Source organism: Ursus arctos, unplaced genomic scaffold (genome assembly GCF_023065955.2).
Source record: "Ursus arctos isolate Adak ecotype North America unplaced genomic scaffold, UrsArc2.0 scaffold_8, whole genome shotgun sequence".
Taxonomy (NCBI): domain Eukaryota; kingdom Metazoa; phylum Chordata; class Mammalia; order Carnivora; family Ursidae; genus Ursus; species Ursus arctos.
In genome coordinates, this window is record NW_026623100.1 from 65,259,798 (window position 1) to 65,282,357 (window position 22,560).

The 22,560-nt window shown below is 56.2% G+C and overlaps 2 protein-coding genes across 2 annotated transcripts in view; one reads left to right on the forward strand and one right to left on the reverse strand.

The window, feature by feature from the left end:
- CIB4 (calcium and integrin binding family member 4) overlaps positions 1-6,832 on the forward strand; it is a 39,831-nt gene extending 32,999 nt beyond the window's left edge. Inside the window, exons 4-6 of the mRNA XM_057309131.1 lie at positions 4,089-4,198; positions 5,068-5,156; positions 6,649-6,832. Of these exons, the coding sequence (XP_057165114.1) occupies positions 4,089-4,198; positions 5,068-5,156; positions 6,649-6,679 (230 nt within the window). The 3' untranslated portion in view covers positions 6,680-6,832. The remainder of the gene's footprint in view (positions 1-4,088; positions 4,199-5,067; positions 5,157-6,648) is intronic.
- A 1,744-nt stretch (positions 6,833-8,576) lies between these two features.
- On the reverse strand, positions 8,577-21,812 carry CIMIP2C (ciliary microtubule inner protein 2C). The gene is made up of 4 exons (XM_026517210.3): positions 21,739-21,812; positions 11,961-12,234; positions 10,626-10,738; positions 8,577-8,721 (listed from the first exon to the last, which is right to left on the reverse strand). The coding sequence occupies exons 1-4, from the start codon at positions 21,810-21,812 to the stop codon at positions 8,577-8,579; spliced, it is 606 nt and encodes a 201-aa protein (XP_026372995.1).
- Positions 21,813-22,560: the final 748 nt, after the last annotated feature.

Below are 22,560 nucleotides of genomic sequence, written 5' to 3' on the forward strand. Positions count from 1 at the left end.
AGATTGGTCCCCCACCCTCTCTGGAGGGACCGACTCCCCAGCCCTGTCTTCCTGCTCCCATCACACGGCTGCCACCATGTGAACGACCTTCAGGCAGATGCCAGAGCAACAGCGGGAGAGCTTGCCACACCCCCCGAGACCTGACCCAGGACCGAGGGCTGGGAGAGGCAAGGGAGGCAGGCTCAGTTCTCCTGGGAATGATAGTGGAAGCCCTTCCTCACTCAACCAACATGGGCTAGTTTCTGTAAAAGGACTTCGTAAAGTGCAAGGAGTAACATGACAGAGAGATTGGGATGATGATGGCAAGAGTGTTCTAGGGGGCCTGAAGGTTGAGCCCCATTCTCGAAGCTCTCTCTAACCTTCCTGTTGTCGGGAAACAGCAAGAGGTAGGCCTTCCCCCATTCTCAGAACGGCCCAAGGCTGCGGGTCTGAGGCTGCTGAGGCTGCAGGGGCTGGCCAGCCGCCCAGAGCTCCCAGCCCCCACCCCTTTCCCAGGCCGCTCTGCCCTTGCACCCCCCAAAGGAGGGGAACTGTCCAGGACTACATTCTACTCTAGCAAATTATTCTGTTTTCAGATGGCCTGGGACCAAAGCCATGTCACTTTGCTGCAGTCTCTGCATACGGGAGCTGGGCCAGCAGGATGCCTGGGGACACTGCGGGGTCTATGGGAGCGGCTGTGGAGCTTCTTACCAGCAGAGCAATGTCACTGCGGCTGCCCACTCCCTCTAGTCCCGGCGTCAGTCCCTCCGCCCCTCCACCTGCTCCCAGCCCTCACCCATGATGTGTGATGGCAGCGATGCACGGGGAGAGCCTGGATGAACATCTCGGGCCTTAGCCTCCAGGTCCTGGGGCTACTAAGCCGTGGGTCAGGGGAGAGCCACCTGCTCAAGGACTGGGGCGGTGAGTTGTACTTTCCACATCCATATCCTGTCCAGGCGACGGCCAGCCAGGTGACTTCATGCGTCGCCTTGTTTAACTCTCCCAGCAGCTCTGTGGAGGTACTGTTACCTATTTTATGGATGAGGAACCGAACGTTCAGATCATGCATTAGTTGGGGTTAAATTTGGTGGCAAATGACAGGGGACCCCCTGTGGTTTACACAAGATAGCTTCCAAGATCTCTGGCAGCTACGTGTTACTTCCCTAACGCATAGGATCCCAGAGGCAGTTGTCCACGGTGTTGCAGGATGTAGTTGCCTCCGTGGTGTCACTTTATCCTCCATTCTCAAGGTCGCCTTGCTGTCACAAAGAAGGTGTAGCCTTCTCTTTAAAGACATTCCTGGAAGTTGCCTGTGCCTCTTCTGCTTGCATCCTGCTGGCCAGAACCCAAACATGGGGCCACGTCGAGCAGCAAGGGAGGCTGGGAAATGGAGCGTTCATTTTAGATGATCATATACCCAGCTACGAATTGGGTGCTTCATTACAATGCAAACATACAGGGACCCTGGGAGAAAAATAAAGCAGGGAATGGGTCAGAAAGTGCAATTTTAGCAGGGTCTGGTGAGAAGCTGGCATTTAAATGAAGACCGTAAGGATCTCTGGGTGAGTGTTCCAGGGAGGGGAAGCACGGTGCAAAGGCCTGGAGGTAGGATTGAGCCTGGCGTGCTAGGTAAAAGGCAAGGAGGCGGAGTGAGGGCAGGGTGGACCTTGGAGAGCACTGTCAGGACCTGGGCTTTCCTCTGGCTGAGATGGAGGCTGTGAGAAGTGGTGCTGAGGGGAGAATGTGGTAGGGTCCACAGGACCACAGGCTGCTGAGGGGAGAACAGACTGAGGGGGCAGACGGAGAGTAAGCACACTGGTTAGGAGGCCGCTGGGGTAACCCTGGAGACCGGTGACGCTGACTGGGCCATGGTGGGGGCAGTGCAGCGGGGAGGTCATCAGGCTGGGTCCACTGTCTCTCCAAGGTGGAGCTGGGAGGGTTTGCTGGCACCTTAGGCATGGGGAGTGAGGGAAGGACACGGTCAAGGATGACTCCACGCTTATTGGCCATTGCCCGTCTGCCAAGAAGGGCACAGCTGAGTGCAGCAGGTTTGGGGCCAGGGAGGACGGGGGCACGTCAAGAGTTTGGGTTTGGACCAGTTGAACTTGAGGGACCTATCAGACCTCCACGTGGAGAGGACAAGAAGGCCTGTGGCTGGATACACGTGCCTGGAGTGCAGGAGAAGCCCAGGCTGGACATAGATCTTGAAAGGCGAGAGGCAGAAATGAGACCAAAGTATAAGTGTGTCGTTTAATCTCGGTGTGCCTGTCTCTGTCGGTGTTATAACGACTAAACGCAGTAGAAGAGAAAGCACTAGGTCATTGCCTGGCACATCTGTGTCTGTCCGGTGGTGTCGTCCCTGCCTAAGCTTACTGCCCTTACTGACCGTGTGGCTGCCGAGCGGTCCAGCGGCTGCACTGGGGTTCCCAGAGGAGGGAGGGGCCACGCGGGGAGTTCTAGAAGAGGCAGGGGCTGCACTGGCATTCCCAGAGGCAGCAGGGGCATTCTCCCAGAGCATTCTCCCTCAGCTTTCATGGCTCTATGTAGTTCAGCCCGCCTTCCACCCTTAACCTCTGACTCACTCTCCCAGACCTCCAAGCCACTGCTCCCCTCACCCCAGACTGATCACCCTGGAGCTGTTCCTTCTCTACCACTGTCCCTAGTGACCCTGGCACCTCCTCTGGTTGCCATCTCTGGAGGTCCAAACCCTTTAATCCTTCTCCGATGCCTCTTCCTCCAAGAAGTCTTCCTCATTCACACCCTCAACCCCAATCAGACATGAACCTGCCTGCCTGGAAACCCTTGGAGCCCTTGGGATGCCTGTTCCTCTCTCCCTGGAGCCAAGCTACTCAGGTGCCCAGCTGTCTCCCCTGCACCCCCCAGACTGGAAGTGCCACCCAGGCAGGAACCGTTCTGGTACAGCTGTGCACCAATGCCTGGCTCAGGGATGGGCACCCAGCAGGCACCCACGTGTCTGCAGAGTGTAAACGAGTGAGGCGGTGGCAAGAAGCAGGTGCTGCCCCGGGAAAACAAGGCAGCCCTAGGTCACCGGCACCAAGGAGAGCAAGGCTTGTGCCAGGAGGACCGGTCCTGTGTTACAAGCTGCTGGAGCTCAAGGAGGGAGCCATCCTGGGCCTGAGGGTGTCAGGGAGACTTCACGGGGAGGCAAGGGAGAGCGAGTGCAGGGTGAGTCCGAGTGTTCCAGGGCTTGGAGGAAAAGGAGGAGGGCACTCCGGGCAGGGGGCAGCTTTCTGCAAAGGCTGGAGATAGAAGCGCTCAAGGCCTGTAGAGAGGACTTGCAGCAGGCACTGAGGGGCCCGGGGACACCCTTCCAAGGTGCCTCTGTAGGAAACTGGGTTAAACACACCCAGGGCAGGGAGAGGGTTCAGCGTGCAGGGGCTTGTATAACGCCCATATTTTGTTGTTGACATACAATGTTACAGTAGTTTCATAGGAATGACCATATTTTTTAACTCAAAGAGGAGGACCCAAGGTCTGACAAGGGTCAGGGCGCACCCTGGAGTGGACACTGGGCATTGTCCTCCGCGCAGGGGGTGCTGGTGCTCAGGTCACCCTGCGTAGGGCCAGGAGCAGGGAACCGTGCTCAAGTCCAGGCGTCCATCTGCTCCTCCGTGCCCCTGGCTCCCGGCCACCAAACCACCTACTGGCTTTTATGAGTTCTGAGTGGGAGGATTCCCTAGCACGGTGGTTGACGTGGGCTCGGAGACCAGCCTGGCTGGGTCCGAACCCGGCCGTCCACTTACCGGCAGTGTGGGCCAACATCTCACCCCTCTGTGCCTCAGGGTCCTTTTGGTAAAGTGAGACTCATGAAAGGTTGACTGTGAAGATTCAGTGACTGAAAACAGGTGATGCTCTCAGGACATGTCTGAGCCGGTAGTATGCGCCCAGTGAATGCTGACGACTACTACTGCGTTGATCGTGTTATTTAGCCCCACCTGAGCCCCTGCTGCTTGCCTGTCCCGGGCTCGCCGAGGGCCAGGCTCGAGGTCTGCCCGGGACAGGGGGGCTCTGTGGGGCCATGGCTCCCTGGACTCCTGGGAGGTTGAGAAAGCCCCCACCTCCTCTCACACTCTGCCTCCTCTTTGCAGATTTTAACGAGAACGGCTTCATCGACGAGGATGACCTGCAGAAGATTGTCCTCCGACTGCTCAACAGTGATGACGTGCCAGAGGACCTGCTGACCGACCTCACAAACCACGTGTGTGCCCGGGACCATGTCGGCCGGGTTGGGCTGGGCCATCCCCCAGAGCCCCTGGACGGCAGGCAGGGTGAGGTGCCCTGAAAGATGGGCACATGGCTGGAGGCAACTATCCCCCAAGTGTGTGTCTTTCCTCCAAGGTCCTTCCTTCCAGGGTCCCCGAGAGCAGGTGCCCGATCCACCCACTCCAAGGGGCCCTCCCACCCACCCTGCGGTCACTGCCAGCAGGTGACCCGACAGCAGCTTAGCCTCAGATGGACACATCACCACGTCCCCTTTCCCACACTATCCCAGGCGTCCTACAGTGACAGTCCAAAGTGTGATGGGACATGAAGGCAGCCTCATGATTCTGTTTGTCCTAAGACCATGAGAACCTTCAAGTGCTTTTGGTCTGGACTGAAACTAGAAGCAAAGATAAAACCATAAGAGGGCATCGCTGCCGCCTCGACCTGAGCAAGCCCCATGCAGTACAGAGCCCCTGCCTGTGACCGGATATAGGTGTGGGTGGGAGATGTCACCCTGCTTACCTCTGCACCTGTTTTCACTGCCAAGTTTGTGCTGGAGGCACGAAGGGGACTCTTCCCATAATGAGACCAGCCCATGAGGTCCCAGACCTCAGTGCACATAACCTTATCTCTGCATCTCCATGTCTTTGTCTGGGGTGGGGAGTAGCAAGGGGGGTGGGGAGAACATCTGCCTCACCCCCCCTCAGGGGGGTCGGGGGACTCACATGCATGTTAAGCACCCAGCAGAGAGCCGCCTATGGCAGCACTTGGCATGAGACATTCTCCCCTCTGCCTGCGTCCCCATCTCTCTCTCTCATACCGGCCTCCTTCCTGTTCTCTGGCTCCTTCTGCACCCCTGGCCAGGTCCTGAATGAGTCAGATCTGGACAACGACAACATGCTGTCTTTCTCGGAGTTTGAACATGCGATGGCCAAGTCTCCAGACTTCATGAAGTAAGGTGTTCTGGAGCGGGGGGAAGGGAAGTGCCCAGCATAGCTGGGGGGCGGGGGGGCAACTAAGGGTAATTCCTCTTCTTCCAGAGCCAACAAAGCCCTTCAGTCTTCCCAAGGAGGTCATGAGTTTCCACGGTAATTTGCCGATTCTTTCAGAATCAGCAAACCTAGAGCTTTAGAGAAATTAGGCAACCTAAATTTCTAAACTTTAGAAAGAGGGAGTGGGGTTTTAACCAGCAAAGGCAAGATTACATTCCAGGCTCTGCAAATGGGTGGTCCTGACTTTGCGTACTGCCCGTCCAGAGCTGGCTCCGCACACCAGTGTCTTCCCCCGGGCACAGGGGGCTCCAGAACTGACTGGCGGGTGGCCTTGGCCACTGCCCGTCCTGCTCCCCTGCCCCCACAACTCCAGAGGTCACCAGAAGTCGGGGATTTGCACGGGGGTGTGAAGATAATGGTCACAGAGTATTTCCAAACCTTGTTTCAGGCAGAAGGGGCATTAAAGGTCTTATATCTTGGTCTAGACACCCTTGAGTTGATCAGCCATCTCCATATTGCCAGGCCATGTTGAACTGTCTTGTTTGGATCCTTCCAGTTATGGGAAAGGCACCACCCCTGCAGCCAGCACATTCATGACCGAACAGCCCTGTTAGAATGCCTTTCTTGGGTTGAGCTGGCATCTGTTTGCATATGTCTGCTGCTCTGTGGCCCTATTCTGCCCTTGGTCTCATAGTCTAGGTGAATTTGATAGCAAAGAATGCCCACTCATGATGGTTGAACCACCCAATCAGAAGAAGAACAAAGACAACTAGACCTCGGAGAATACCTGGTCAGGAACCAAAGATGGTGCATTTTCTCTCTTCTCTATGCCCAGAGTCTCTGCCTCTCTCCTCGGCTCCTCTCTACTTAGCTCTGCGTGCAAACCAGAATCTCTCCTTTGTCAGAGAGGAGGCCAGTTGTGGCCTCCTGACAGTAGTCACTCATTCCTAAGTCGTATCTCTCAGCTCTGACTCCAAATTCCCAGACAGAGAATCCAATTGGCCCGGGTCGGGTCAGGTGTCCGCCCCTCTTCCGATCACCTGGTGGGAGGAGAGGGCTCTCCAGGCCCTCCTGGCTGTGACGGGGCAGGGCCGTGGGTGGACCCTCTGAAAGGTTGTCCACATTTGGAACAACCACCCCAACTAAGGGTAATTCCTCTTCTTCCAGAACAGCTCAGCACATAACGGAGTCAGAATCCTGTCCTCCTTGCCTTTTTCTTTGAATCTCTCCCATTTCTTTCCATTGATTTTGGCACCACGAGGTTCTGACACCCTTCGCTTTCTGGTATTGCTAAAAGGAACATAATAAGGCTTTGGGAGGGTTTGCAGCAGCTGCGAACTGGCCATCCCAGAGAGGGGGACGAGAGGCTGCCTCCAGGACCACTACGAACCTGGAAATTGGAGGGCGCTTTAGATCTGTAGCTCAGGGTGGCTCATGGGATGCTTTCTCTCAGCTCCTTTCGGATTCACTTCTGGGGATTTTGATGTGGCCACAAATACCTGATCTGGAAGCCTCAAAGGCGATCACTGGAACTTGGAATTCAACCCCCTCTGGGCACTGACCGACTCCGATCAGAAGTATGACTTCGTCCCTGTCCTACCTCACTTCTAGACTATTGTTTATTCAATAAAGCAAAACAAAAGCCTTTCCCTTGCCCCCAGTTCATCTATTGAATACAGGATGGCACAGAAGTACTTTTTATTAAGGACTGCTCATTCCAGGTTTAAGTTTGCCGGTGACACGGCAAGGTGTCATCCAAGCTAGCTAGGATGACCAGCCTTTTTGAGGACAGTTCAAATCCCAACCCCCGTCACAGCAGGGACCAGACCAAATGGGATGACGTTTATGCAGAAAACCCACATAATTCCCTTCCTTCCCTGGAGCTACTTCCCAGCATCTCCCGCTGCTGACTATACAGAGACGTGTGTACAGTGGTCATTCCAGTTGCTTCCTGGCGTCCCAGTCCTTGTCAAGGGAGGAGACATCTAGGACCCACTTGGCACCCAGGCACCAGGATGCAACAGTATGGACCAGCAGTTGGGGTTTATTTGCTTTGGTATTCAGCCAAATCCTGGAATGAATTTGGCCACCACTGGGACCCTTTGGGACCTAGGTGGTCAAGGAGTCTGGGTCACAGGGAAGCCCCTTACAGGGTCTCTGAGAGCTGACAGGTGCCTCTCTGATGGGCACACAGTTTTTCTGGTTTACATCGTCCTCCGGGGAGGTGTCTAAACACTGGCTCCCGGGGGGGGGGGACTGTCACATGGACTTGAACCTGTAGTGGTCTATGCCTCTAGGTCCTGACTCACCCATTCAAGAGGTAATAAATTTCCCATTGATGGATGGAGTCCCTTGATCAAATCTAAGAGACACTGGAATGTTGGAGAAAACCTGTCATGTGGATACACAACTGGCCTGAGGTCCCCATCCCAGATCCTGTCTATTGAGGGGCTGTCCCCCACATCCTGTCCCCTGCCCCAGCATACAGGAGGCCTCCCAGGACTTGGAAAACAGCAGCCTGGTGAAAGCAGACACTCCAGACTCCCAACCTCAGGCATGTGACCTGGGAACCCATTCCCCCCATTTCCTTGAAGAGTGGCTTCGTTCTGGGTCACTCGCTCCTGTCCTATTCTAGAAACAGTCCCCGGGGGAAATACCAGTCAGCTTGTGCCTGCCAGTCTGGGAAGAATGCAGAGACTGGCTGCTTGACACACAGCTTTTTCTCTTGGGCACCACGGGGGCTTTGGGGCTGGGTCGTCGCTGCCTCCCAGTCTCCACATGGACCACAAGCAGCTTATGTAGTGGGAAAACGAGAGCTTGGGTCAAAATACTGGGTCACTTCTAGGCTGTGGGTGCTTGTGCAATGTTCTTAACCTCTGAGGCTCCATGTCTTCATCCATAAAGTGGGGATAACACCACCCCCCTCACAAGTTAGTGTGCGGACTAAATGATGCCCAGTCAGGGCTCAAAATGGAGTCAGAGCTCAATTCCTGTGCAGTTGTTCCATGGTCACATCACCTTCGTTCTCAGACATGCGATAATGCGGCTTCCTTGATTACACTAGTGGAAGTAGATGGGAGGTATCTCTTACCTGAGTGACCCGCCACCAAGGCTCAGGAGCCCTATAGTCCTTGGTTCTACCTGCTTCCACCTCAGGGGAGGGATAGGTGGGCCCAGTAGGTCACTGGACACTGCTTCCTACTGGCTTGAACCCCTGAGCTGAGCTTACCACAGCCCTTAAGACTCAGTGCTGTGTGACCCTCAGGCGTGTCCATGCTGTGGCAAAATGTTCCTGGAGCTCAGAGGAGAAGACCATGGTTTGGTCATGGCTAAAGATTTTATTCCAAAAAGCCAACCTGCTCAGAACCAGGCTCTCAGGCATCACGCTCTGAACTCAAAGTAGCGATCTCTCTTCTGCCGCTCATGTGGGGAGACCCTCTTCCCCGAGGGGAACGTCTGGTAGGTCTTCAGGTTCTCAGGGGAGACTCTTAAAAGGTGCCACTTCTTCTCTGGAGTCAGAGGAGGACTGGGGGCAAGGATGGAGCCAGCGTTACGCAGTGTGCCGGGGAGGTGGGGGAGGGGGGAAACGCCCAACCACAGCCCTGTGTGCCCCATGTTCTAGACCATCCTGACCTTGCTGGCTGCTCACCAGCTCAGCATCTGATCAGTCACCCTGCAGCTGAGATCAGAATAATGTGTATTTGCACAACGATACAGTGGTGAAGAGGGAGAACATGGGTGTCAGACAGAACATGGGTGTCAGATTCTGGCTCAACTCCTGCTGGAAGTGGACACGTATAAAGTGGACTAATATTAGTACATCTGTCTCAGCTTTGTTTTGAGGAGTAAATGAGGTAATGCTTATAAAGCACTTCAATAATGCCAGACAAGGAGGAAACAGTCAACAAATATTATAAGAAATGGTGGTGATGGTGATGGCGGCGATGGTAGTGATGGTGATGATGGTGGTGGTGATGGTGGTGATGTTGGTGATGGTGATGATGGTGGTGGTGATGGTGGTGATGGTGATGATGGTGGTGATGGTGATGATGGTGACGGTGGTGATGGAGGTGATGGTGGTGGTGATGGTGATGACGGCGATGGTGACAGTGATGTAATGGTGATAGTAGTGATGGTGATGATGGTGATGAAACTCAGGAAAGGGCAGGGATTTGCCCCAGGCCACAGAGGTGATCAGGGAAAGGGCACTGACCCTCCTACTCCCAATGATCTGGTTGGCCCTGTGTGGTGTATGAAGCCACCGGCTATACAGACTGCCAGAAAATTTGGAGAAGAAATGGACCTGGGGCATCCCAGGCTCCCCACAGCTGTGGGAGGTGCAGATCCTGCCCAGAGTGTTCTCAAGAGGAAATATGTCCCCAGGAGAGGCCCCACACTGCCTCCAGGTTTGGTCTGACTCAGAGCCACCCAAGGGGTGGAGACGGCCAGCTCAGAGTCCTAGAGTTGGTGTCAGGAGATCTCGGTTTCTCCAGGTTCTACCTCCAACCAGACTTTCTACCCAGCACAAGTTTCTGAAGCCATCCCTAAGCCTCAGTTTCCCTATCTATAAAATGGGTCCCTCTATCTTACAGAGAGAAAGCTGCAGAGGCAGTTCAATCTGTGTCTTTAAAAACCATTAAACTCAATGGAAAGGTTTGCCGCCTTATCAGTCATGATGATGGCGAGGCTTGTGGCTCTTGAGGCAAGCAAAGGGTTAGCATGTAGTCAGAAACCCAAGATCTTTCCACTGACCTCCTTATGCCTCCCTCCCCACAAGATGCCTTGGCAGCACAGACTTGATTTCCATGCATTGGTGTCAGGAGGGAAAGCAAGGCAAACATGTACCTGGATTATCTCACAGGGTGGCGTTGACCTTCCCTGGGAAAAGCAGCTCTCCCAAATAAAAGCAGTGAGATTCAGGCAGTGGGGAACTTTCACATATTGCTAGACGGACAGTTGGACTTTGAAAGCTATTTTGTAGTCCTGAGGAGAATATTATTCTGAGTCTGGTCGGTGTTGGGGGGACCGATTCCCTGCTCTGTGTAGTGCCCTCTGTGTCCGCCAGAGGGCAGCAGTTCCTCGCTGCTCAGAGCAGCTGTGCCCACGTTTGGACGTGTGTAGCTGCAAGGCTGCCATTGCAGGGGAGAAGCCTGCAGATTTGGGCCAGCAAAGATGGTGGGGTTTGCTCCTAAACTCCCCGTGCATCTGGCCAGGAAAACACTCTGATTCCGCTCATTCAGGCTCCTGGCTTCGCTGTGAGGCTGCCCAGACCCCAACCCGCTGTGTAACTGTCACCCCCTGCACTGTAGGCCCCTTAGGGCCAGATCTTAACTCCTGTCTCAGTCTGCGTGGCTGTATGCCTGGCTGAAAGCAGGTACCCATGGACATGTGCTTGTAGAGTGCATGAATGAAGGGAGGGCAGGCACTCACAAGTCGGTGGGGAGTGGGTACCGTTCCCACTCCTTCACAGGCAGCACGAAGTAGGGCACCTGGGGCACCATGCCTGTCTTGTCTAGGTAGTATTTCCGATGCTGCTGCGCCGTCTACAGCTCGACCCCAGGAAGAGATAATAGGCTGTTAGGGCGCAGGAGTGACCCGGGAGCCTGCAGCTCCTGCCTGCTATCCCTGGGCAGGGGGTGGGGCTGCCTCCCCTAATGCCCCCGTTGGAGTCCCCAACTGGGTGTCCTCTCCGAGACCAGCTCCCCACCTGTCTGATGGGGGTACTGGCCCCCACCACACCGGCTTTGCTAGGGAGAGTAAGTGACACAGGGGACCAGCAGAGGTGAGGTATGGGACTCGTGGCTCAGCAGGTGGTACGGTGCGTTTCTCCCTCCCTCCCCCTCCCGGACTGGGGGTGCTCTGTGCGAGAGCCACGATGGAGAGCAAAGGCCTTTCCGTGCCCACTGACACGGTCCCACAGCCCCTGGACGTCTGACAGCACTGACCCGGTCCTCTCCCTGGGGAGGCTGCCTTCTCATGCAGTTCTCTGCCCTGAGGACCAGGAGGTACCCACGTCCTTGAACTCAGGCTGGAGGGATGTTTGCAAGAGAAGTGAGGGAGAGAGCGGGTTTCTAGGAACATAGCAGGGAACGAGCACTGGCCCCCTGAGGTGGGCGAGCGCCTCCAAGCCTGTGGCGTGCGAGGATGGGTCTGAGGCAGATGCGGGGGGGGGGGGGGGGCGGGGGGGGGCTTTAAGAGCCAGAGCAGCAGGACCAGAGCGTCAGGGTGTGGACAGTGAAGTCCCAGTCGGGGGCTGAGGTTGCCTCGGGGCACAGCCTCAGAGGGCCTGTGAAGCAGAAAGGTGTCAGGTGGGCCCTGGGACCCAGGGGGGCAAGGACAATTGAGAGTAGACTGAAGGCTGGAGCCAGGGCCGGTGGGGGGGGGGGTTCACCCTCTAGGTGAATCTTCAGCCTTTTACTCTAGTAGGAAGTAAGCAAGGGTCCGCAGGGCCATGGGGCAGAGGTGAGGGTGGGTGCATTCCCAAAGACCCCAGCTCTACTGGCAGTGGGGGTGAGAGGGGACAAGGGCCCTCGGAGTCCCTGGGGTAGGGGTGGGTGCATCTAGGAAACCGAGTCCCGAGCCCCGTCCCCAGGGCCCCTAGCCAAACACATAGGTTCCCTGCTAGCTCAGGGGCTCAGAACAAGCAAACAAACTCACCCTTTGAGGGTGAGAGGTCTCCTCTGGGCCCCCCCCCCCCCGCATTAGTCCCGCCCCTTCCCCCACCGCTGCGGGGAGCAAGCTGCAGCCCAGCCCAGCGCAGCCCACCTGGTAGAACCCCATGAGCTGGGCGGAGCGGTCACTATCCAGGTTGAAGCGGGTGTAGACGGGGGTGTGCAGCCAGCGGTCCCGGATGTGGGCGCGCTTGCTCAGCACCAGGTCAGGGTTGGAGGAGAAGAGGGTCGGGAAGTGGCCGCCTCTGCTGAACGGAGTGTGGCTCTTCTCCAGGGCCGCATTGCGTTGGTCCTGGAAGTACTTGAGGGTGGCGGTGCCGTAGGGGGAGCCGAAGGAGAAGGCCACACTGGGGACATGGCCTTGGTACCTGCCACCGTAATGGGGTGGGGGGAATGGGAGGGGAGATCAGTGCAACGTTCCAGGGCCAGTTCCAAGAGAGGCCCTTAAAACCCAGAGATGGGGTCAGTGGGCCCTGCGGGTCACCTCTGGGCCTTGAGAAGCTTCCCTAAGGGGCACTGCCCGTTCAGGGCTCCGGGTAAGGATGAGGGAAAAAGACAGACTCTGGGCCTCTACCTCCCCGTAGAAGATGGTCATCCCTCCAGACTAGAGGCTGAGGCCGGAACCAGAGCACCAAGGCCCCCTCCTGAGCCCCTGAGCAAGCCTGCAGGCAAGTCACTCTCCATTCAGAAGATGGGGAGGCCTCCTGCTGCTATCTCATTAAGAGTAGAGAATATCAGAAGTTGGTAGGGACACAGCTGTGTGACACTGCTGTCAGACTGGAGGCAGCCAAGGCCTGGGTTCATGTGCTGCAGCCTGGCTTGAGCTCAACGACCTCACGGGCGCCACTCACGCGGCCTGCCAGGGGCTCCATCGCCCTCTGCGACCACGGAGGCCAGAAAGACGGACAGGGGGCTGGCGAGCGGGGCCCCTCGGAGACCCCGGGGAACACAGGACGCTAAGGAGCCCTGGTCGGTGAGATTTGCACAGACAGCCAGACTTGCTGAGGCCAAGTGAGGGGAGAGAGGGAGGCCCCCAAAGAGCAGGAGCGTCTGACTTTGTGCAAGTGCGGAGATCAATGCTTTCCCCGGTCAGTGCTGCTCACCCCCTAAAACCCGGCCCGGACCCCATGGTGCCATTGAAATGGCCCTTGACAGGCCATCACGGGTCTCCTGCAGCACGGGACGTTGGTGACCTCTGCCTTCTCGTAACACTGCTCCTGGATTTTAGGACACTGTTCTGCTCCTTGTCCGCTGGTCTTCACCTGCCTCTCTGACCATTCCTTCTCGGTCCCCCCCCCCCCCCCATGGCGGGCCTCCTCTGCTCCATCCTGAGCCCTCACAGGCTCCTGGGTGATGGTATCCATGCTGAAGCCTTCACCCAGCCCAGAAGTTCCCTCAGACTCCCGCACACATGGCACACTAGACCTTCCCTTGGGGGTCCCAGGCACCATCTCTCCCACCACCCCCCCACAGCTAGTCCTGTCTCAGGGAAAAGCACTCGCCAGATGGCCAAGCCAGAAACCTGGCGTCCACCTCCCTCCGTGTCAGCCCCCGCACGCAATCAGTCCCCGGGCCCCAGGGCTCTGTCTACACCCCTAGCTTGGGCCATGCCACCCCTTACACCTGGACCGTGGCCGCAGCAGCCCCCCCATCCTCCTAAGCACGCTCTTACCTCCCACCCCGCTCCCATACTTCAGCCCAAATGACTTTTCTAAAGTCAAGCCCTTAGCGTGGCGTTCAAGGCCATTGATGAGCTGACCTCGCCTCCCTCCCCAGCCTCACCAGCTGTCCCGCACCCGCCTGTAAAGAGCCATTTGCAGGTTCCTGCATGTACCTGATCTTTCTCCCTTCCACCCCTTGTCTCTCCCTCGGGGTTTGCCCTGTGCTCCCCAGCCATCAGGAATGCCAAACTTGCTCTCTCCCCCAGGCCCTAATGCTTGTCTCCAGTACTAAAGGATCCTTTAAGCCTTGCCCTGTGGGGCGCCTGGGTGGCTCATTCGGTTAAGCGTCCAACTCTTGATTTCAGCTGAGGTCATGATCTCAGGGTCCTGAGATCGAGCCCCACACCGAGCCCCACACCGAGCCCCACACCGAGCCCCACACCGAGCCCCACACCGAGCCCCACACCGAGCCCCCCGCCGGGCTCCATGCTCAGCACAGAGTCTGCTTGGGATTATCTCTCCCTCGTCCTCTGCCCCTCCCCCTGCTCATTTTCTCTCTCTCTCTCTCTCTCAAATAAATAAATAAATAAATAAATAAATAAATAAATAAATCTTTTCTTAAAAAACAGGACTGTCCTACCACTTCGAAGATCCTTTCCTTGCCACCTCTTCCAGGTCTGGGTGGGTCCTGCTCTCTGTTCCCGTCCCACCACTAGCCAGACCTCATTCCGAATGTTCTCATCTACGTCTTTGTCTCGTCACTAGGCTGGGAGCTTCTTGAGCAGAGCTGGATCCTGTCTTACCTCTCCATCCCCAGTTTTCAGGCAGGTCTGGCACGCGCTCTGAGTAGGAAACTTTTGGGAAACAAATAAAATGAGTGGCGACGTGCCTACAGCATCGGTGACATTTCCAGTTGGACCCACTCACACAAATGCCCGACGACGGTGCCGGAGGGACCCCCAGCACCTCCCCGGGGGCCTCCCCTGCTGGGACACCTCGCCTGTGCTCAGCTGAGTTCTCTTACCAGGGAAGCCCCAGGGAGTGTGGGGAGCCTGCCGGCCCCTGAGACATCATGGGCTCCCCGGTCCCACCAGGCCAAAGGGCACAGCCGTCTGAGGTCCGCGCTTCAGGATAACCGGGGGCAGCCGCTCTGCGCCTCGGCCTCCGCACCAATAAAACTAGAAAAAAATGCACAGCTTCCCTCTTCCCATCTTCAGGTGGGAGTCAGGAAAGGCAAGCCTGGGGATTACGGACAGGCCCTCCAGTTGCTCTCCACTGTGGGCGAGGTGGAACAAGAGCCCCTCCCTGGTTCCTGGCCCTACCTCCCCTCAGCAGCTGTGCCTTTCTAGAATCTTGCAGCACTTGCGGTTGCCTGGGCCCAAGCAGGCAGTGAGGGGAGAAGCCTTCCGCTGCATTCAGACATTGGTCCAGCCTTACCTCTCTTGCCCTTGGCTTCTCTCTGCCCTTGAGACCATGAGCCTTGGGATCCTAACCCACTCCCACCTGTCTCTGCCCTTCTGCTCACCATCCTGAGCTCCTGGCTCATGGCTGGGTCTCCTTCTGTCCTGGAAAGACGGAGGGCTGGCAATGCCTGTGAGGTCACCTTGTCCACTTCCAGGACAGAGTCCTCCTCTTCACCATGGTTTGCCCCCTCCTGGGTCCAGAGCCTCCCCCTCCTTCCTCCCCCCACCCCTGCCCTGCCACTCTCATCAGTCCCTATTTCTCTCGGCCTCTGTCCCCGCTCCTTGCGATCTATACTCTCTCCTGCTCTCTCAGCTTCTTCCCCTCTGCCCACAAACACACACACTTGTGTACATTTTTCCCAGACTGCAAAATCCTCCAGTGGGCCTTGGCCCTCTCATCCCACCCTTTCTCTTCCTCTATTCCCGAATTTCCCTGCAGAATGTTCTGTACCTTCTGCCTTTGTTTCTTCCTCTCCCATTCTTTCCTTGGCTTCCCTCAGTCCGACTTCTCACCACTGCACCACAGCCCGCCCTGGCCGGCTTAAACGTGAGCCTGTATTTTTTCATTAAGGTAATGTAAGACCATCCAATTGCCAAATCCAACATCCTCGGCTCACCCTTTCTCTGCAACACTTGCACCGATGCAGAAACTCATTTGCAAGAAGCATAAGCTGAGCAGTCGAAGCAGAGTTCCTGAGAGTTCTTTGTGCTATGTATGAAACCTAATAAAAATATAAGCTCGACAGTCAAGCAGTCAGAGGCCAGCAGGAGGGAGAAGCTTCTTGCTTCCTGCAGATGAGTCCTCCCACATTGAGGGAGCTCCCCACGGACGTGCCCCTGCCCCCTGCTTGTCCTTCCACCTTCAGATAGAAAAGCACTGGGCTGGTGGGCTGAAGAGGGAGAAGAGGCTTATTGAAGCCCACCTGTCCCTTTTCCTTTGGAAGCAAGCCAGCCCACACCTCTCCTCTGTCCTGTTTTGGGTGGACACACTCTGCCCGGATCCAGCCCTGCCACCTCCTTCCGGGGCCCAGGATCAGCCCTGTTCTCCCCTATCAACTTTCACTCTTTTATCTCATTTCTCCGAGGGTTCAGAAGGCAGGAATGAAAGTGAGGCTGGTCATCAGGTGCTGTCAAACCCCAACAAAAAGATAACAAAGCAACAGCACGAAAGCGAAAGCAAGGCTGTCCGCAACATTCTGTAGGGACAAGAGCGTGACCCAAGAACATCAGACTGGCCAAGCGCGGCCATTCAGGTGTAAAGGCAGCCGCCGGTCCTTCCCCGCAAGAAAGAGCTCAGCAACCAAAGCAACCCATAGGCTCCCCTTGCAAGTAGCGTTCAGTGACGAAAGCCTGCCAACTAGATGATTCGAAAGAAAGAAATACCCAGGAATATAGATCCTCTGTGAAAAGGACAGGTGGTTAGCTTCAAATCTATTTAAGCACGGAAGTAGAAATAGCAGCTAGGTGAAGGCTGGTGGCAGCAGGGAATGTAAATGTTATAAAACCTGTCAAAGGGAAAAATAATTTCGGCAACAAAAATTGGGGGGGGGGTTGGGTGGAGGGGCGATGGGAGTGCACTCACGAAGAATTTATAAGCCAAGTCAACGCATGGCAACTAAATTTAAAACGTGTCGTTGAAAAATACACAACACAGTGACTCTCACCCTGGATGGCTTTTAGTCTCCCTCCCTCTCTCTCCTTTAGAGGGGTCTTTTAGGAAGTAGTATCTCTTGAGCCGAATTAGCATTTATCTATGCCAACATCTTTCTCTTCAGTGAAGTCCTAGTATGATCACATTTCATGATTTTCATTTTAAAATAGCAAATGTGGCATAAGCGTATTTTTATAGAATTGCTTTGTCTATCTTTCTATCCACCCAGCCAGCCAGCCACTATTCAGCCTTTTTGCTACATAGACGCACCACGAGGAACCTGGAAGGAAGTTCGCCAAAAGCTAACCCTGGTTAATTCTAGTGTTTGGGTTTGGGGTAGTTTGTTTCTTTGTGCTTTGTACACGTACTTTTTTTTTTTTTTTAAGACAGTGAGATAGTTGAGAATGACTTTACTGGGAACCTACTGGGTGCTGGGTGTTGGGGATCCAGAAGTCCACGAAGCTCAGCCCTTCCTCCTCCCACCTACCCCCTCATTCGTATTCACTGCGTTACACAGTGTGTGTGCAGAGGCCGTGGCAGCAGGGGACACTCTGAGGCCCTTAAATGCAGAGAGGGAGGCCCACTTCCAGGGGGAGGGTTATTGGTGGAGCCCCAGGAAGGGCCTTCCACTGGGTGAGAACCCCAGTGTGGAGGGGGACAGCCTGGGAGCTGGTTTTCTTCCTCTGTTTCTCTTCTAGTGCTTCCAGATGCCCCGAGTCCTCTTCTCTTTTCAGAGCCCCACTCCCTCTGGGAGAGCTCATTTCTGTGAGACTTCCAATACCGCCCCTACACCAAGGACGCCCAGATCTGTGTCTCTGTGTTTCTTCTCCCGGCCACGGATCCACACACCTCGTTGTCCACATAGGGCTTGCTTGCGAGTGCCCAATATGCCTGGATCGAAACCAGCCTCTTCCTCCTTCTCTGGGATAGCGCTGCCTGGTGACACCCACATGCACCCTTCACCAGCCAGAAACCGGGATTCCTGCCATCCTCCCTTCTCCATCCTCTTCCTGTCCCTAAGCCTTGTGACTCTCCCACGGCTGCCAGCCTGGCTCTTCACTCACCGGGACAGTCTTGAATCTCCTAGCCAGTCTCCCAGACCAAGTCTCACCCCTCCAGCCTGCTGTCCACGCTGCTGCCAGAGCGATTTTCTCAAACAGGCATCACATCACCAAGGCTCCCCTCTCCCTTCCCACTCGCCCACGGGCGCCCAATGGCCCGGAAGCGGCACGTCCCTGGGGCCTCACATGCCATCCACGCCTCTGAGCCTTCACACACATCCACTCGCCCCGGGATGCCAAGTCCCTTCCTGACCCTGGAGGATTCCCCACCCACTCTCACAGAACCAAGGCTCTCTGTCACCTTCCCTAATCACACACCCTCTTCCAAGCGTGAATGTGTCACATCCTTCATCCACACTCGGGCGCCCAGTGGTCCACTTCCTCTGCTAATCTGTGTTCTCCTCTATCGTCAGCACCTACACAGCACCTAACACAGGACTAGCGCTCAATAAATGTCCACTGGAGGAGGCAGAAGTCCCGAAACCCGGGGGGGCGGGCACCACGGCCCAGAACACGGCTTTCAAGGGGCTGGGCTCTGATCTGCAGAGTGCACGCTGGCGCGCAGCGTCCCACCCACAGGGGCCTTGGTGCTCCTCGGAAGAAAGGAGCTATAGAAATGTGACGTGTTCCTGTGATTCTTGTCTTCACCACCCCCAGGCTCTCTGCCATACTCCTCCTCTCCTCCCTGATTTTCCACCTTCTCTGAATGCCAAGGTATTTGCATCCCAATAGAATAGAAGCCCTCTCCCCCACAGTTCTCCAAGGATTCCTAATCCTGTTCAGAGCTCGCTGCTCGAGGAGCGGCGCAGGTGTGCGCACCTAGGCGCACACGTCCACGTTCATGTAGCTCCGAGGGCGCGCCTCGGCGAGCCAGGTCTGCGTCCCCGGTAGGCACTTGTAGTTGTGTGCCTTGAGCGCTACCCTGTGTGCTTCCGCACCAAAGCTTTCCAAAGGCCTGTTGTTGTGGGTCCTGTGGCCGGCCAAGGTGGAAAGAACAGAGAGGAATGGCGGGTTTCATCACGGAGCATCCAGCGGTCCCTACGGTGCTGCCACACCGCCTCCTTGACGCCCTCCTCTGCGGCCGGGCTCCCCAGCCCCCTGCACAGGAGCTGGGAGACAGTGCTCAGCCGGGTCCCCCGGCAACGATCCTGTGTGTATCCTTGTGTCTACAGAGAGCAATCCCTCCCCGCCTCTTGATGGCTCTGGTAGGCCCCATACCTGACATTAAAATTAATTACCATGCCATCAGAGATCCCAGGAGCAGCCTTATTAACTAATTAACTTGTGACTATGCAGCACGTCCTCATTCCACTCGGGCCTTCTTCTCCACAACACTTCCTGCTGAGGACAGGGCCTATCAGATTCTTCCCCTGGGCAAAAACTTTCAAGGGCTCCCCATTGTCTAGGAAATTAAGAACCAACAGGCCAGACGCTCAAGGCCCTGCTTGACGTGGGCCTCTGGGAGAAGTCTCTCCAATCTTCCCATCCACCTCCATGTGGCAGCTTTTCCACTCCAGCTAAACAGGCCTTTTGCTGATCTCGAGGCATATCCAGCCAGCACTTCCACCCCTGCCTTTCCTCAGGCCGTCCCCTCCATCCCAAAGACACTCCTTTCCTCCTTTCCCGGCCTTGGGAACTTAGCCATCCCTCAAAGTCCATTTCCAAGACCCCCTTTTCCAGGGAGCCACCCAGAGACCATGCTTATCCTCTCCATTGAACTGTCATCTGTGCCCTTTGTGACCCTTTTATAAAAGGTTTTTATTTATTTAAGTAATCTCTACACCCCACGTGGGGCTCGAACTCATGACCCCAAAATCAAGAGTCGCCATGCTCTTCCAACTGAGCTTGCCAGGCGTCCCCCTTTGTGACTCGCTTATGTCCCGGTTCCCATTCTGGCTGTGTTGTAATTACCTGGGCCTTTAGTCTAGTCTTTCTTTCTGAAGTATAAACTCTGTGGGGAGAGAGGGAGGCGTTCTCCTCATATCTGCATCCCTAGCACTCCTGGTGCTCAGGAGACGCTCTGCAAATATTTGTTGAAATGAACTGACAAGTGGAGGCACATTTTGAAGAGCTGATGATTCTTCTGGAAAGAAGGAGGGTCCCTGTTACAAAGCCTAGGTCTCCAGGGGTCCCTGACCCCCTGTTCTCAGGAAGCCTCCCCCGTTCTTCAGGGTTGTGTGAGAGGCACCAGTTGCCTAATGGGCACATGGAGTCTCCTACATCCCTTTGGCACGTGGCCTTTGTTTTGTAGCCGAGGGCGCACGGGCCTGTCTTCAGGGCAGCACCTGCAGCTTGGAACTCTGTCCCAAGTCGTCCCCCCACCCCCGTCCCGTCCCGGGCACACCTCAGTGACCACATCTGGAACAAGGTGGCCTGGGCTACGTGATCTCCAAAGTCCTTACCACTCTGAATATTCTCTGCCTCTATGAATAAAGCTGGTAAGGGGGATGGTTTGAGCGTCAGAAGAGACTGGCTGCGCTTAAAATCCTGTGATTAATGTTTGAAAAGACACACAAAAATAAGAGTTATCCAAGTGTGGTGGGGAACCTTGGATTCTTTCATTAAGTTAACAAAATGAGGTAGCATTTAGAAACAAAAGATAACCCAATTCAGTCCTCATCGGTGGGGATCTTTAGGGACAGCATATCCCTCCCAGAAAGATCCGTGGCCAAAGACCACACTGGCCCGGCTCATGCTTGGAGCCTTCTTTATGATTCACTTGTTATCACAATTTCTAGATCAGTCACAGGACAGGGTGCTCGAGGGAGCTGCAGACCAGTGGCATGGGTAGGAGCAACCCAGGATCGCTTCTGAAATATGCAACCCCCCAGGCTCCGGACAGAGTCAGGGGGACACTTGGGGAGGGTTAGGTTCCACCTGGGGATGGCGGGGAGCCAAAGATAAAAAATATAATAATGTTTAGAATGAAATCCTATGAAAAACACCCAGAATGTGGTATAAACACCTTATCAAGGGCTGCCGAGATGGCTTCGAACTGAAGCTTATGTGATTGCACCATTGGGACCCATCAAGGGCAGCCCCTGCTTGTTCGTCTTATCACAACACCTGGCACATCCCAAGCACTCAGCATGTCTCTGCTCAGCTTGTCTTTGTCAAAGGAATGCCTAAATGAAGGAAAGGATTAAGAGGAAAATCCTAAACCACCCTTTCTGACACACCTGGCTTGACATCAGCAACATCTCAGAATCCAGTTCCTGCCCTCTGTGCCCAGGGCAACTGGTAGGAGAGAGAAGAGAATCTTACACGCTGGAAGAAAATGTTGGGAGTGGCAATCTCAGACACTTTTCGAGAAGGGACCACAGATTGGTAGAGACACTCAGGCTTGCACTTTAGATGCGTGGAGCTTGATAACAGCCAGAGAAAGGAAAGGTAGGTTTGACCCTGCGTCTGAAAATGCTAAAGGCAAGGCAGATCTGGGCACTGGGAAGCTTTCAAAGCCAGCATTCCGTGGGGATTAAGTGAGACCAGGGGAAGAACCGACCACAAAGTCCAGCGGCCAACGCACACTACTAAGCAGTAACCACTGCCCAACCCGCTGCCAGATTCTTCGAAACCCACCCAGGGCCCACCCGGTCTCCTCTAGTCTTTCTTCCGACAAATACGACTCTGGCGCGAATCCTGGGGGCACCACACTGGGCTGGGGCCCGAAAAGCCAGCTCCCTTCCCTTCTCGGGCTCCCTACGCTTGCGCTCCCGCCCAGGCGTCTCCGAACACCAACCTCACGCTGGGGGCTCCCGCTCCTCCCCCTGCCTGGGGCCCCAGGCCGGGTGTGCTCGGGGACCCACTTTCTACGAAGGGGGAGCTGGAAAGCTCCTGCCCGCGCCCAGCCACCGGTCGCTCTGAGCGAGCAACGCCCCGGGAAGGCCACCCACCCAGCTGAACGATCGGCGCTCGCGGTTCCATCAAACCCCAAAGGCGCTGGGGCGGAGTTACGCGCGGGAGGAGCGTTCGACGGCGCAGACGCGGACTCGGACGCAGGGGTTCAGGCGGGGACCTGGGGGCGCGGCGGCCTTACCCGGGCATGAGGCCGGGATGCACATAGGCGGCATTGAACTCGGTCAGCAGGGTGCCCGCGCCGCGGGAGGCCATGGTGGGTGCGGCAAGCGCGCCTCGAGCCCAGCGCCCCAGCCCTCCCCGCCCGACGGTAAACAGCCCGGGGTCGCCTGGCAACCGCGCGCCTGGCAACGTGACTGGGGCCAAGCAGACGCCGCGTTCGGGGTGGTGGGGGGGCAGCCCTCCTCAAGCGTGCTCTCCGGTGGACCCCGCCAATCGCCGCTCGCACCCACGCGCGGCTTCCACGTCCAGGAATGGGCTCGTCTCTCTGCACAGCCGGCCCGCGTGTGGTGACGGCCCGATGCGGGATGAAGGTACAACCTCGCTGGAGAGGCCCGGCCGGGCTGCGCCCTGAGTGCCCTTCTGTCCGCTGCAGGACTCGGGTACCCGGCCCCAGGCGCCCTCGCTTCGGAGGCGGAGCAGAAAGAGGCAGCCCCATCTCGGCTCTGCTCCAGGAGCCCCATGAGCCAGCGCTCCCCGGGTCTGACCGCACACCCCAGTTCCTCCAGAATTGTCTTCGTTACTCTCTCGTCTCTCCCCGGGAACTTCCTTCTCACCTCTTCCCGCCCGGCACACTATTCCAGAAGAGGGGTTTTCAAGTAAGGGGCAAAAAAGCAAATCCTGGAAAGATCTGGGTGTGTGATTTACACCTGTCCTCAGTTCTGAAGTTCGGTCCACAGGGTGGGACCAGAGAGCAAACTTGCCCAAGTCCCTGGTGAGGTTTCCTTGTAATAATGCCTCCCTCCTGTAGCCGGTGCCCCCACGTCCCGTTTCTCCAGTAACC